Source organism: Pelophylax lessonae (assembly GCF_965119305.1).
Source record: "Pelophylax lessonae genome assembly, chromosome: 5".
NCBI lineage: Eukaryota > Metazoa > Chordata > Amphibia > Anura > Ranidae > Pelophylax > Pelophylax lessonae.
This window is the reverse complement of record NC_138772.1, coordinates 516,696,145-516,711,919: the sequence shown is the minus strand read 5'-3', so window position 1 is coordinate 516,711,919 and position 15,775 is coordinate 516,696,145. Positions and strand designations below refer to the sequence as shown.

Sequence of the window (15,775 nt, the reverse complement as noted above, 5' to 3'; positions counted from 1 at the left end):
CCACGCTACAGCCTATATACGGCTGCAGCGTGGACTTGAATTTTCGGGAGGCCGTTTTTAAACGGCCTCCCAGAAGCAGGCTCCCCGCGCGCTCCCGCGAGCGCGCATCGGGGAGAATCTGTGTCGGCCGTGTCCCTTGGACACAGCCGATCACAGATCGTGGTGAATGGCCAATCACAGCGGCCATTCACCACGTGATCGGACCATCCAATGAGAGATGACCTCATATGTAAACATATGAGATCATCTCTCATCGCCGGCGCTCCTTCCTCACACGGAGCCTGCAGTGTGAGGAAGGAGGGAGAGCCGTTAGCTGCCGGGGACACAGAGACATGTAATCAGGGCACTGATCACCAGTGCCCTGATTACTAAAAGGTAAACAAACATACAAATTGCCCCCAACAGTGCCCACAGTGCCCGCCATCAGTGTCCCCCATCAATGCCCACAATCAGTGCCCATAGTGCTGCCAGTCAGTGCCCATCAGTGCCTGCTCATCTAGGCACTGATGAGCACTGACTGGCAGCACTATGGGCACTGAGTGTGGGCACTGATTGTGCTGCCCATCAGTGCTCATCAGTGCCGCCCATCAGTGCTCATCAGTGCCGCTCATCATTGCCACCCGTCAGTGTCCATCAGTGCCATCCGCCAGTGCCCATCAGTGCCGCCTCTCAGTGCCCATCTGTGCCGCCCGTCAGTGCCTCCTCTCAGTGCCCAGCAGTGCCACCTCTCAGTGCCACCTCTCAGTGCCCAGCAGTGCCACCTCTCAGTGCCCAGCAGTGCTGCCTATCAGTGCTCATCAGTGCCGCCTATCAGTGCCGCCTATCAATGCCGCCTATCAGTGCGGCATATTAGTACCTCCTCATCAGTGCCCATAAGTGCCACCTCATCAGTGCCCATAAGTGCCACCTCATCAGTGCCCATCAGTGCAGCCTATCAGTGCCCATCATTGCCGCCTCATCAGCGCACATCAGTGAAGGAGAAAAATTTATTTTCAAAATTTACTCGCAGAAAATAAGAAAAACTTTTTTTTTTTCAAAATTTTCTGTATTTATTCTTTTTTTTTTTAAAAAATAAAAAACCCAGAGATGATTAAATACCACCAAAAGAAAGCTCTATTTGTGTGAAAAAAATGATAAAAATTTCATATGGGTACAGTGTAGCATGACCGCGCAATTGTCAGTCAAAGTGTGACAGCGCTGAAAGCTGAAAATTGGCCTGGATGGGAAGGGTGTTTAAGTGCACAGTAGGCAAGTGGTTAAGATGTACTTTGTTATTTGGACTCTGGATGCCACATTCACTCCTACACATCATTGTTAATATAGGGATCATTCTTCTGCATTCAGTTATTTTAATAATGTTTGTTATATCTTCTGTCTGTTTTGTATTTACATTGCAGTTTTTAATATATTCTGTTGAATTGAAGTGTACGACATCATCAAGAGCTGATGGTAAGTTTAGGTATTAAGGACAAGGATGTTCTCTCCAGCTTTAATAGTTCTAATGGGAATGAGTAGTATACACTTTTTTGTCTCAATGACATGGTCACCGAGGCAAGGCGAGAGGGTAAATCTCCCCAGCCGGTATACAGGCAAACATACAAATCTGACAGGGGCTCTAACATTCCCCTGCTCTGGCTAAAGCTAAAAGAATAAAAATTGGCTTTAGATACACTTTAATGAGGAACTTTTTAAAGGAAAATAACTTTATTGAAAGTAGTAAACAGTTCCAGAGTAGTTAAAATGTGTTACGGACCACATACAAAACATACTGTAAAGTGATTCCTCATCTGTAAGGCACAGCAAGCTTATCCACACAGAGTCACATATTCATAGTTACAGCATATACACATTTATCAATACAAAGAAAAATCAGCAAAAGTTATGTTTTAACCTAGATTTCCACCACCATCAAAAGTCACCAGACTACCCCATACCAAGTGCAACAAACTCAAGTTGGGTGTATCAAGCCAAGGCCTCCAAATTTCATGTTTGTATATACAAGGGGTCTTCCAAAAGTTTCCCCAGTTTTACATTTTCGTCGGAAACGGTGAAGACGGGGTAGTAGTAATTGGTCGTGTCTGAGAGTGTCATGTGACTAGTCTGTCTGGCAAACCGGCTGACCTTGCAGTTTAGTATAAGAGTTGTCATGCTGTGGTGAAGATGGCTACGAAACTTATAAATTGCACCAAAGAGGAACAGCGTTCTGTCGTAGGCTTTTTGTGGGCAGAAGGTGTGTCAGGAGCACAGATTTATCTCTGCAGGTATGCTCAGTATGGGTAGAGTCATTCATGAGTGGATTGAAATGTTTGAAAATGGCCGTACTAATGTAACTGCTCAAAGAAGCCTGAAGGTCAAGAAGATGTGATGATGATGTGAAAGCAGCTGTGCATCTGTGGCTTTGTGCTTAACCGAAAAAATTTTTTGCTGATGGCATTAAAAAGTTGGTATAACGCTGGGAAAAATGCATCGCGAAGGAAGATGACTATGTGAAAAGTGATGTAATTGGTTTTTGAAATTCTTAATAAATAGACTTTAAAAAAGTGTGGAAACACTCTTATATTGCTCCTGTTTGAGAGTGCTCCCTACTTGTCTTACCCATTCAGCGAGTGTAGGAGGAACATTAGACTTTCATTTTTACCATGTACATTTATGGGCCTGGAACAATGTTCTAGAGCAGCCTTCCTCAACCTTTTTTACATGGAGGAACCCTTGAACTAACTTTCTGAGCTCAGGGAACTCCTACTATATCTAAAGCTCATTGTACATTAGTGTGATGGTCACTAGGGAGAAAGCTCCTTACATTGGTAGTCTTTGAGAAGAATCCCACCTTACAGATAGCTAAAAAGATCATTGGTATCAGTGGTTACTTATCTGAGAAACAGAAATTGCTCACAGCTCAATGAAACCATAGCAAGCTCTGGAGGAACCCAAGGGTTCCAAGGAAACCTTGGTTGAAAAAAGCTTGCTCTATGCCTTGTTTCCACTGAGTGGTACGGTACGGCTCGGTTCAGTACGGTACGATTCGGAACGGTACACATTGCGTTTCCACTGCCAATAGTACCCTTTCATGATAGGCGTGGTGTAGCAGGAAAACTGTGATAGACGATTCTCTGTCAACCAATCAAAGTTCTGCAGAGTGTAGCTTCACCCTGTTGGTACGGTACTAATGTGCTTGGTACCCCAACGAAAGGGTACCAAAAAGTGGTACGGTACGGTTCGGAATTAGGGTACCATTCATAATGGAAACGGCATAAATAGCGTACCGTACCGAACCGAACCGTACCAGAAAGCTCAGTGGAAACGAGCCATAAAGATAGCCTCCTTAGTAAATTCCTGTACCTCCAGGATGTCTAATACCGTATGCCTAGAATACATTATTTAGAATCCACCTGAAAATTGAAATAAAAACCCTCTTCAGGATATCTATCACCTCCACCCAGTAGATTTGGAGTTTAGTACAGCGCCAAAAAAAAATGGACCAGGTCCCCAAAGACGAACTTTAGTTGTTTTTTAAACAAAATTACAAGTCAACAGCTGCAGATAGTGACTTTTAACAAATAGACATTTACCAGCCCAGGAGTCCAATGCTGTCTTCACCAGGGCTGATTCTTCACCGGGCTTTGGATACCATTTTTTATGTGAGAGCCAGCTGAAACTGTTCCCACAGACTCCTGGGATGTGTGACATGTCTCAGGAGGTTGCGGGCAGAAAGGGGTCAAGCTAACATAATTCTTGCCTAGCCGAAAATTATAGAAGTGGAAGTTGGTATCTGTCAGTAAAAGATACCCAATCCCAGAAAAATAAACAACCAAATATGTTAGGCTGAGGGTAATTGAGCAGTATTTCAGAGATGTATGGGCATTTTTTTTTTTTGATTCATACTTACCTAGGTGGATGAAGTATCAGCCCGATGCTGCATCTGTCCCCCGGCGCCTCAACACTTGTAACACCGTTGATCGCTCGGTTCTCACAGCTCCGTGAGCAGAGAGCTAGTGACTATCAGTCAGCAGCTCTCTGCTCTGCCCCCTCCTCGCTCACTGGAGTACTTCACTGTGGAGGGGCGGGAGAGGCCAGCTCAGGAGTCTGGACCGACTCTGTGACGTCAGCAGAGAGTGGATTTCGGCCCACTCTCTGCTGAAAATGGGTCACAGGAGTGCCAAACGAGCTTTGGCTGTACTTCTCCTTTAAGTCCACTTTAAATAGAATAGTACACTGTATGGATTATTGCTGTGCTTTTTAGGAATAGTCTTTGGGATAAAATAGGTAATGTTCCATAGGAGCAGACAAATATTACTCAACATATACGTGAGTACTATATATAACAAGTTGTACACAGCAGTGTCTTACTTTTCTATTTGTTCCTCGGCATCACTGACTTTCTGGGATGATTGCACGCTGTCTCCTTTGCCGGCCACAGTAATGTCACATTTCAGGTAGCCCTTAACACCGGTCCTGATGTCAGAGGGATCTGTCAGAAGGGCCCATTTGTCACTAAATTGATGTCCTAAAAAATTAAAAATGATGTATCAAATCAGTGCCAGATTTATTTTAATTTGTATATACTTAAAGCTGAACTCCAGGCAGATATTAAAAAAAATAATGCAGTTATATATGTATTCAAATATTTCAATGTATTTTTATGCTACCTAATATAAGCATCTGAATTGGACTTATTATGAGTTATTTCTATAGTGACCGCAATGAATGTAGTGCTTTACATATTTTACATTCACATCAGTCCCTACCCTCAAGGAGCTTACAGTCTAAGGTCCCTAACCCACAAAGAAGCATACTAGGGCCAATTTAGACAGGAGCCAGCTAACCTATCAGCACATTGTTGGAGTGTGGAAGAAAACCGGAGTAGCAGAAGGAGACACACACACACACACACACACACACACACACACACGAAAACTCCATGCAGGTAGTGTCCTTGTTTGGATTCAAACAAAAGGCCCTAGTGCTGCAAGGCAGGAGTACTAACCACTAAAACACTGGATATCCTTTTATGTTAAAAAAACACTTTATATCAGGCTCTTGCAACGGCCTGTACAGCAGCATTCAAACAGGGAGAGGGGAGGCAAAACTAGAAACCAATTACAAATGCTAAAAAGGAACACACTGAAATGAGAGAACAAAGTGAAAGAAAAATGGAGTGCTTCTGCTCATCCAAAGACCAGTCACAGTCTAGGGGGCGGGGAGGTGACCTAGCTTTAATGATTAACTGCAGTAGAGGAAAGTTAGGTCTCCAGGCTGAATATGGTAAGTGGCAGAGCCAGGGCAGGGACAAGGGGTGGGCAGAAAGGGGCAGCTGCCCTGTAAGCAGTGGTAGGGAGGGCATCATCTCACGGTGCACACTCCAGGCCAGTGGCTGACAACCAGCGGGCCAGAGCTTTATGTTTGCTCTGACAGATACTGCTTCCACACTGTGCTCCGACATGCCCATTCTCCACCCCATACCCCTAAAAACACACCATTCATGCACAACTACCTTTTGGCTGCTAGAAAGGAAGCAATCAACCACACATTTGCAGTCCAAACTCCATTTCAACCAAGGGCAACTGGAGCAAGGGGGCAGAGAATGGATGCAGGGTGTTACACCCATTCTATGGTATGCATTAGCAGCAAGAGAGGGGGCGCAGTTTAGCATACTTGTCCTGGGCACTGGATGAACCTGTCCTAGTACTGGGCAGAGCTATGTAAATCTTAAAACTGAACGGACAGAAATTCTCCTTAGGCAGGAAAAAATCTTCAATATAGGTATTTCAGCTGTGTATTTAGCGTTTCACCTGGAGTTCAGCTTTGCGAAAAAAGATAGAGGTTTGATTGCCACTGTGGGGATAAACTGTCAGCTGCCCTAAAGGAGCTTTATTTCTCCTTCTTCTAGATCAACAAAATTAGAAACATTAGAAATGAATAAAAGTAAAAACACTGTGCATTTGTAATCTTTGTGGCCATATATGGCTCAATTATTTGCTGATCCAAAGGACTGGCATCAAGACTGAGCCTTGTAGAGCTTCCCCGTAATCAAGACTGAGCCTTGTAGAGCTTCCCCATAATTAAGACTGGGCCTTGTAGCGCTTCCCTGTTGTAAATGTGGGATCAGCATGGTTATAGCAAATGTGACAAAGTATACTGATCTTCTTCTTTACTACTGAGATAATGAAAGGCAGGGTATAGGCCTGTGTTCAAATTCTCTTCACAGCACAGTGGGTGCTAGTGGGTTCGACGATAGACAGATGTCTGTGTGAGCCATTAACCCTCAGATTCTAATGTTCCCATTGTACTGAGAAGATATGTTTAATATATTCTGAAATCTGCATAGAAGAATATTCCACGTTATTACTTGCGCTATATTTGGAGCCCGGCTCGTTGAGCATTTCGTTCACAATTGAATTCAGTGAGTTGGAGGACAATAGTAATTGAAGCGATGTGTGTCACTCTGAGTAAAATCAAATTACAAGGTTGTTTCATGGCAATTGCTCTGGAAAACAATGGCAATATCCTACAATGTATCTGTTCACTGAAAGAACAACAGCAGATAACTAGTCCAGCAAACTAACACAAGAGCAAGCAATAATGAAATACTAGGTACAAGTCTTGTATACAAATGCTAGGAGTCTAGAAAATAACAGAAATAGACTAGAACTTATGTTTCTTGCAGAGGACATTGACTTTATGGGACTATTAGAAACTTGGCTGTACTGCTCACAGAACTGGGTCACATACATCCAAGGCTATACTCTCTTCCAGAGACAGGGACAGGGGTGGGAGAATAAGGGGTGGGTTATGTCTATACTGTATGTAAAGAAATATCTGAATGTGAGTGTGGGAGAGGAAATCAACAAGTGTTGAGATGGAGCAGAGTCTTTATGGCTAAAGCTTCATATGGAGGACCTAAATTATGAGGAGCGTTTAAAAGCGCTTGATTTATTCTCCCTAGAGAAGAGACGCCGGAGAGGGGACATGATAGCGATTTACAAATACCTCAACGGTGATCTCAGCATAGAAAAAAATATATCCAAGGAGGGTAAAAGGACATAAGGCCATACAATGCGATTAGAGGAGAAGCGATTTAACATCAGGCTACGCAGGTTTTTTTTTACAGTAAGGGCAATAAGATTGTGGAACTCTCTTCCACAAATGGTAGTAACTGTGGGGAGTATGGCTACTTTTAAAAGACTCTTGGACGTACATCTCCAAGATCAAAACATTCAGGAGTATGGGAAATAAATACGCCCACACGCACCTACACAGGTTGAACTGGATGTACTATTGTCTTTATTCAACCTCAACTACTATGTAACTATGTAACTATATGGATGCAACAAAAGCTAAATTAAATATGGTAGTAAGTTGTAGGCCACCCAACATATAAGGAGAAGGAAAAAATGAACCTCATTTGACAGCTAGAAATAGTGGAGAAACAAGGTAGTGTTATCATTGCGGGGAACTTTAATCACTTCTGCACCGGAAGGATTTGCCCCCTTGATGAGCAGGCCATTTTTTGTGATTTGGCACTGGGTTACTTTAACGAACAATTACGTGGTCGTGCGACGCTGTAAAAAAAAAATTGATGTCCTTTTTTCCCCACAAATGGAGTTTTCTTTTGGTGGTATTTGATCACCTGTGACATTTTTAGTTTTTGCCCTACAAACAAAAAAGAAAACTATATTTTTCACTTTCTGCTATATAACATTCCCCCAAAAAAGTTTAAAAATCTATTTTTTTAGTCCTTTTGGGCCAATTTGTTTTCTGCTACATATTTTTGGTAAAACAAAAACGCAATAAGCGTATATTGATTGGTTTGCGTCTACAAACTAGAGGAAAGATTTTTTTTTTTTACTAGTAATGGAGGTGATCTGCAAGTTTTAGCGGGACTGTGGCATTGCGGCGGACAGATCAGACCCCTAACTGACATTTTCGGCGCTTTTGGGGGGACCAGTGACATTACTACAGTAATCAGTGCTAAAAATATGCACTGTTACTGTAATAATGACACTGGCAGGGAAGGGGTTAACCTAGGGGTAATCAAGAGGTAGGGGAGTATTTTCTAACTGTGGGGGGTGGGACTTGTGAACTGATCACATAGACCTGTGATCCTATATAGAAGGATCACAGGCGCTATGTGATCATTTTAGAAAGAACAACGGTCAGCTGACCGTCCTTCTCTCTCAGCGGGGAACGATCGTGGGTGCCTGGCAGCAATCGGTGAATCAGCATCCCCGCTGCCTAGTTGGGGTGGGAGTGTGCCGCTGGCGCACGCTCGCCCCCACATAAAAGTATGTGAGAACTACAGGAGGAACAATAGGCAATACTAAATGGGAGCAAATATTCTGAACAAAGAACACAGAGGAGAAATGAAGGTGTTGTAAGGATGTTTAAAGCAATGTCAATGGTGCATTCAATTGAGTAATTATAAGAGAACAAAAGCAAAACCTGTGTGGCTTAACCACTTTAGCACTAGCCACTGTGCTGCTACTGCGGCGCAGTGGCTCGTTATCGTCTAGCGACGTAGACCTACGTCGCTAGACTCCTCCCCTGTAGGCGGCGCTCGCGCGCCGCCGGAGGCGCGCTCCCGCTGTTTTCATTCACAGCGGGAGTCGGGCCAGGGGAGGAGCGGCGGCGATCGCCGCTGCTCTGCCCCGATCGTCGGGGAATTCAGTTTGGAGATCCGCCCGCTTGTGTAAACAGAGCGGGCGGATCTCCTAAGTGACAGGGAGTGACAGATCGGAGTGTTCAGCATAGCTGAACATCCGATCTGTCCCTGGCTCACTCAGTCACCTCCCCCCCCACACGTTAGTAAGCACCAGGCATACATTAACCCCTCCCTCTCCAATAAAATTAACCCCTTCCCTGCTAGTGCCATTTTTACAGTAACAGTGCATATTTATAGCACTGATTACTGCAGTAATGTCACTGGTACCCCCAAAATTGTCAAAAATGTCAGTCAAGGGTCCGATCTGTCCGCCGCAATGTCGCAGTCCCGCAAAAAAAATCGCAGATCGCCGCCATTACGCGTTAAAAAAAACACCAAAAATGACATAAATCTTTCCCTTAGTTAGTAAACGCAATAACTTTTGCGCAAACCAATCAAAATACGCTTATTGCGATTTTTTTTACCAAACATAGGTAGCAGAAAACAAATTGGCCAAAAATGTAAAAAAAAATTGGTTTTTACATCTTTTTTTGGGGGGAATTTCATATAAAAAAATTTTAAAAATACTATTTTTTCAAAATAAACGCTCTTTTTTTGTTTATAGCGCAAAAAGTAAAAATCGCACAGGTGATCAAACACCACCAAAAGAAAGCTCTGTTTGTGGGAAAAAAAGGACGTAAATTTCGTTTGGGTACAGCGTCGCATGACCGCGCAATTGTCAGTTAAAGTCGCACAGCGCCGAATCGCAAAAAGTGGCCCAGACGTAAGACAGCAAAATGCTCTAGTGGTAAAGTGGTTAACCTTAGTCTTAAAAAGCAAATAAAAGGAAAAAATGGCCTTTAAAAATGGATTGGATGGACCAGAACTGTACTGTGTACCCAAAAATAAGGCCCAACCAGTGTTTTGTAAAGGGGTAAAAGTATCGCTTATCCCTCAAATAAATACCCTTTTTAATGGATGTTAGTATTCTCCTGGCTTTGTTAGCTGCAACCTGGCATTGCATGCAATTGCTAAGTCTGTGATCCACAAGACCCCCTATATCTTTTTACATCGCAGATTCCCCCAGTGTAGCACCTCCTAATAAAGACATGCAGATTTGTAGTCCCCAATTGCATAACTTTACAATTTTCAATATCGAACTTCATCTGCCATATAGCCACCAACCCCCCTGCAGTGTTACTATACCCTGTGCTGAACTTATTTCTTTGCATAATTTGGTGTTGTCTGCAAATATTGAGAATGAACTACTGACTCCATCCTCTATGTCATTTATAAAGAGGTTAAACAGCATGGTCACTACAGAATGCTAGGACACACCACCCTAAATCACATACAAGTTGAATTATTTACCACTACTCTCTGGACCTGGTCGTTAAATGCTTTTGTGAAATCAAGATAAATTACGTCTACTGCAATACTGTCCAAGCTACTGCTTACTTCTTCATAAAATGCCAATAGATTGGTCTGACCCGGCGATGGTTTTAACATTTGATAATTACACGAGATAACAGAACACATGGGCCCCTTGAAGAACAAATACAGGCTTCTGGTCACAAATGACAGACAAAAAGCAAATGTGCTAAATACTTTTTTTCTTAAGTTTACATGTCCAAAAAAGGAAAGTTTTTTGAATGTAATAGAAATGCTAAAACAGATACAGAGTAAGCACTCTTGTGATTGTCAGAAATAGAGGTACACAACAGACTTGAAAATCTAAATGTAACTAATTTACCAGGATCGGATGGCCTACACCCATGAGTCCTCAGGGATCTTAGCTCAGTGATAGCCAGGCTGCTATTTCTGATTTCCAAACAAATGTTATTGACTGGAAAAGTACCAAATGATTTGTGGGAAGAAAATGTGGAAGCGGCATTCAAAAAGGGAGCCTAGATGTAAGCCAGGGAACTACAGATCAGTAAGCCTAAAATTAACAGTAAGTTGTTTGAGAGTATGCTAAGGGACTCTCAGAAGAATTTGTCAGAGAAAATGAGAAAATGGTATTTAGAAACAACCAGCATGGTTCAAACGGATCTACTGACATTTTATGAAGAAGTAAGCAGTAGCTTGGACAGTATTGCAGTAGACGTAATGTATCTTGATTTCAAAAAAGCATTCAACATAGTCTCTCACAAATATTTAATTTATAAACTGAGGTCTATAGGTGTGGAGGCAATCGTATGTTCATGGATAGAAAGCTGGCTTCAAGAACAGGTCCAGAGAGTAGTGGTAAATAATTCAACTTGTAAGTGATTTAGGGTGGTGTGTCCTAGCATTCTGTATTAGGGCCTGTGCTGCTTAACCTCTTTATAAATGACATAGAGGATGGAGTCAGTAGTTTATTCTCAATATTTGCAGGCAACACCAAATTATGCTAAGAAATAAGTTAAGCACAGGATATAGCAACGCTACAGGAGGATTGGTGGCTATATGGCAAATGAGGTTCAATATTGAAAATTGTAAAGTTATGCAATTGGGGGCTACAAATCTGCACATATTTATTAGGAGGTGCTACACTGGGGGTATCTGTGATGTAAAAAGAAATAGGGGGTTTTGTGGATCACAGACTTAGCAATTGCGTGCAATGCCAGGGTGCAGCTAACAAAGCAAGGAGAATACTATCATGCATTAAAAAGGGTATTTATTTGAGGGATAAGCAATACTTTTAACCCTTTAGAAAACACTGGTTGGGCCTCATCTTGGGTACACAGTACAGTTCTGGTCACCAATCAGCAAGAGTTCATTGAAAGGGCTCACACACATACGTAGATTGGACTTGGTGGATCTTTGTCTTTTTCCAATCTAATCTACTATGTTACAAGATAAATATGTTTAGTAATACAGGACAAAGTGATGTACACATAACTAATTGGCATTTATTTATCATTGTTCTGGTTGATTGAAAGTTGAAATCCAGGCTAAATAAATATTGTCTAACTGCAAGAGGCATGTGGATTCTTATTTAAATCTTGGTGACTATTGTGTATTTCTTACACATTTTTGCAGTAATCCAGCATTAAAGAACTCTTGTACTTTCCCTCTGTGCTGACCGCTCACTGCTTTCCTCTCTCTGCAGGGTGACCGGTCTAGTCTCCGCCCTCTCCTGTAGATTTCTGTAGGAAACCTGTAGTGGAAGGAGCTGCTGAATCCTATCCTCTGTTCCACTTTCTGCACAGACTATACACAGCATAGTGGTGATGTCATTGCTGCAAGGTAGTATCTGCAAAGGCATTTTTGTGCACAAAGTACATATGACGTCTGGTATGATGAAACGCATCGGTTGAAGCTTGGATATGTGACATTGCTGCACACGTGGACCACGGTCATCTCGTTGGTTGGAAACCACCAGAGATTTTACATGACATGCTTGTTTAACCTGCCTAGCGGTAACCCCGAGCGTGACTCGGGGTAGAATTTTCCTGCTGTTACCGGTATCCCCGAGTCACGCTCGGGGGGAATGTGCAGAGAGCGCAGCGGTGTGTCTTACCTTATCCTGGTGCTCGTCTGTCGGTATGAGGACTTCCTAGTTCCGTTCCCTGCAGCAGCAATGGTGCATGGGAGCGGAACTGGGAGGAAAATTCAAAGTTGCACCAAACACAAACATATAAAAAGGAGGTGATACCGTGTAATCTGAGAGGGTTACACTGTATCACTTTGGTAAAAGACACAGTGCCCTTTCAGTGCCCCTTGCCATTGTCATTTGTGAGAAATAAAATCATTTGAAAATGGCATCAAAAAAGCGCTGTCCTCATATGCGCTTTTGAATGAGATGAGCGACTGCGACAGCGACAGCGACACGGAGCTGCTCGCAGAACAGAGTGACAGTGAGTCGCGCGGAGATTTGTCATCTGACTCTGACACCGACACTGATCGAGAAAGTGACGCCGATGATCCCGCACCTGACCTAAGTGATGTGCGCACTTGGTGCCCTTTAGACAGCGACCAGGCAGCGCCCCCGAGATTCCGTTTCACTGGATCTCCTGGGATGAAGGTTGACGTGGAGAGTGACAACCCTCTGGCGTACCTGAAGTTATTTCTAACTGAGGAGGTAATTCTAAAAATAGTCACTGAAACCAACCGCTACCATGAGCAGCAATCCGCTACGCTGCGTGCCAGATTTTCCCGATCCAGAAAATGGGAACCGGTCAGTAAAGAGGACATCTGGAAGTTTCTGGGACTCATCATCCTTCAGGGGATGGTGGGGAAACTGCTCCAGAAATGTTATTGGACCACCAATAAGATGCTGGCCACTCCATTTTTTGGCACAGTGATGTCCGTGTACCGTTTTTCTCTGATCATGAAAAATTTGCATTTCGCCAACAACAGTTTGATGAGGCCACGCATCCTGCGCCCAAACTCAAAAAAATCTGGGAGGTGTGCCAAATGATTGTCACCAACTTCCAGCGGACCTGTGTGCCAGACAGGGATGTCAGTGCGGACAAAAGTTTGATGGCCTACAAGGGAAGCCTGAGCTGGATCCAATTTATTGCATCCAAAAGAGGACGGTTCGGGATCAAATTTTACATGCTCTGTGAGTTTTCCACAGGATATATATGGAATGCTATAATTTACACCGGTAAAGGTACAAAGTTCAATCCCAAGTACAGCGGCTATGGGATGGCCACATCCTCTGTCCTTTCACTGCTGGACCCACTGCTGAAACCTGGGATATTGCGTGACAACGGATAACTTTTATACCTCTCCGGAACTTTATGAAGTTTTGCTCCTAAACAAAACTGATGGGTATGGTACTGTTAGGCCAAACCGGCGTGACATGCCATCAATGTTTAGCAGGAAAAAGCTAACAAAAAGGAGAGATGGTTGCCTTTCAAAAGGGTAAAATGATGGCAATGCGGTGGCGAGACAAAAAGGATGTGTGTCTCATGAGCACCGTGCACAGCACCTCCACTGCCATGGTCCGCACAAAACACGGAACAGATGTGCTGAAGCCGCAAGTCCTGATCGACTATAATCACACGATGGGAGGTGTCGACCGAGCCGATCAGGCAATGACATTTTACCCGGCGATGCGGAAGCAACAAAAAAAGTACTACAAAAAGATTTTAAGGCATCTCCTTGAACAGTGCCTTTGGAACGCCTATATCCTTTACAAAGCCAACACTACCATACCCCTTGTTCATTCAGACTTTATCTGGAAGGTGGCTGAGCAGATTTTCGTCAACCACCCGACGCCATCATCAGTATCTGCTAACAGACCCGGACGACGCGCTGTTGATGTTGGCAATCCAGAACGCCTGACAGGCCGTCATTTTGTGGACTTTGTACCGCCCACCCCAAAAAAGTTAGCGCCTACCAGGATGTGCGTCGTTTGCTGTTCTAAGAAGGATGACAATGGAAGAAAAGTCTGAAAGGAAACAAGATACTATTGTCCAGATTGCAACGTCGGACTTTGTCTAGTTCCATGCTTCAAACTGTTTCACACTCAGGATGTGTATTGAATTTCTTTGACAAATTTCATTATTTTTCATTAATTATTGAATAAAATTATATTATTGATTAGATTATAATTCATGTGTTTGTGTTTCAAATTCATCACATCTGGGATGTCTACTAGAGTCTTGTTTTGTTCAGGTTTAAGTCAGTAATTACTAAGAATTGTAGGCCTTTAATACATAACGCCAAATTTCCATGCAAAGAATTGTACCGCTTTTGGTACATAATTCCTGACAGAATCATACCGCCAGGGAGGTTAATACTGCTATTGTGTGAAAATAGTTAATGCGCTTTTTAATAAATACCCAAGTGCTTTGATATATTACACTATAAAGCAGTCTCTGGCACATTTAACCTGTGGAGAGACGCTCTCAGAGGGAACAACAGGATTGGAATCGTGTTTGTGCAGTCTGTGGTGAACAGGAGCAATGCTGATGAGTGTTTGGTCCACTCAGAAGGGTAAGAGGCCCGGTTTGCTGTGGTGTTGGTGGAGGTTTATTATTTTACCTGCAAGTTATCTCTGTTGCACACCTTAGGTGCTCCCTGGGAATTGTGGACTTTTCTTTTGGTAATGGACTTTTAGTAGCGCTGCATTTCCTTTTGAATATTTGTGATTGTTGTTACCCGCAATACATACTAGCTGCTGTCCTTTGTTACTAAAACCCAAGCGCAGTGAAGTTTTATTTACATACAGTGGGGAAATTAATTATTTAACCACTTGCCGACTGCTCACAGTATATTTACTGCGGCAGTCGGCCCCGGCCAGGCAGAGTGACGTAGGTCTACGTCGCTCGCCTGTCACTCCTTCTAGAGCCAATAGCGGGCGAGCGCGCGCCTGCCGAGGCTCGTTCACGGAGGAGTGCGGGAGTGTGACTGGCGGACCCGATGTCCGCCGGTCACACTACGATCGCCGGTACAGCGGGAGAAAGACAGAGCGGCTTATGTAAACAAGCCGCCTGTCAGTTCTCCCTGTGTAAAAATGAAGATCAGACGGTTCTACTATGTAGAACCGTTGATCTTTGTTTTTACACCAATAGCAATGTCCCACTACAGTTAGAAGCACGCCCCTAGGACACACTTAACCCCTCCCTGTCCAATACAGTTAACCCCTTTCCTGCCAGTGTCATTTTTGCAGTAACAGTGCATATACAGTGGGTACGGAAAGTATTCAGACCCCCTTAAATTTTTCACTCTTTGTTATATTGCAGCCATTTGCTAAAATCATTTAAGTTCATTCTTCTTCCTCATGAATGTACACATAGCACCCCATACTGACAGAAAAACACAGAATTGTTGACATTGTTGCAGATTTATTAAAAAAGAAAAACTGAAATATCACATGGTCCTAAGTATTCAGACCCTTTGCTCAGTATTTAGTAGAAGCCCTCTTTTGATCTAATACAGCCAGGAGTCTTTTTGGGAAAGATGCAACAAGTCTTTCACACCTGGATTTGGGGATCCTCTGCCATTCCTTCTTGCAGATCCTCTCCAGTTCTGTCAGGTTGGATGGTAAACGTTGGTGGACAGCCATTTTTAGGTCTCTCCAGAGATGCTCAATTGGGTTTAAGTCAGGGCTCTGGCTGGGCCATTCAAGAACAGTCACGGAGTTGTTGTGAAGCCACTCCTTCATTATTTTAGCTGTGTGCTTAGGGTCATTGTCTTGTT

General features: G+C 43.3%; 1 protein-coding gene across 1 annotated transcript in view; it reads right to left on the bottom strand.

Moving 5' to 3' along the window:
• FER1L6 (fer-1 like family member 6) overlaps positions 1–15,775 on the bottom strand; it is a gene marked incomplete at its 5' end in the record, with an annotated part of 316,530 nt that overhangs the window by 185,566 nt on the left and 115,189 nt on the right. The window contains one exon of the mRNA XM_082257934.1: positions 4,348–4,504. Within this exon, the coding sequence (XP_082114060.1) occupies positions 4,348–4,504 (157 nt within the window). The remainder of the gene's footprint in view (positions 1–4,347; positions 4,505–15,775) is intronic.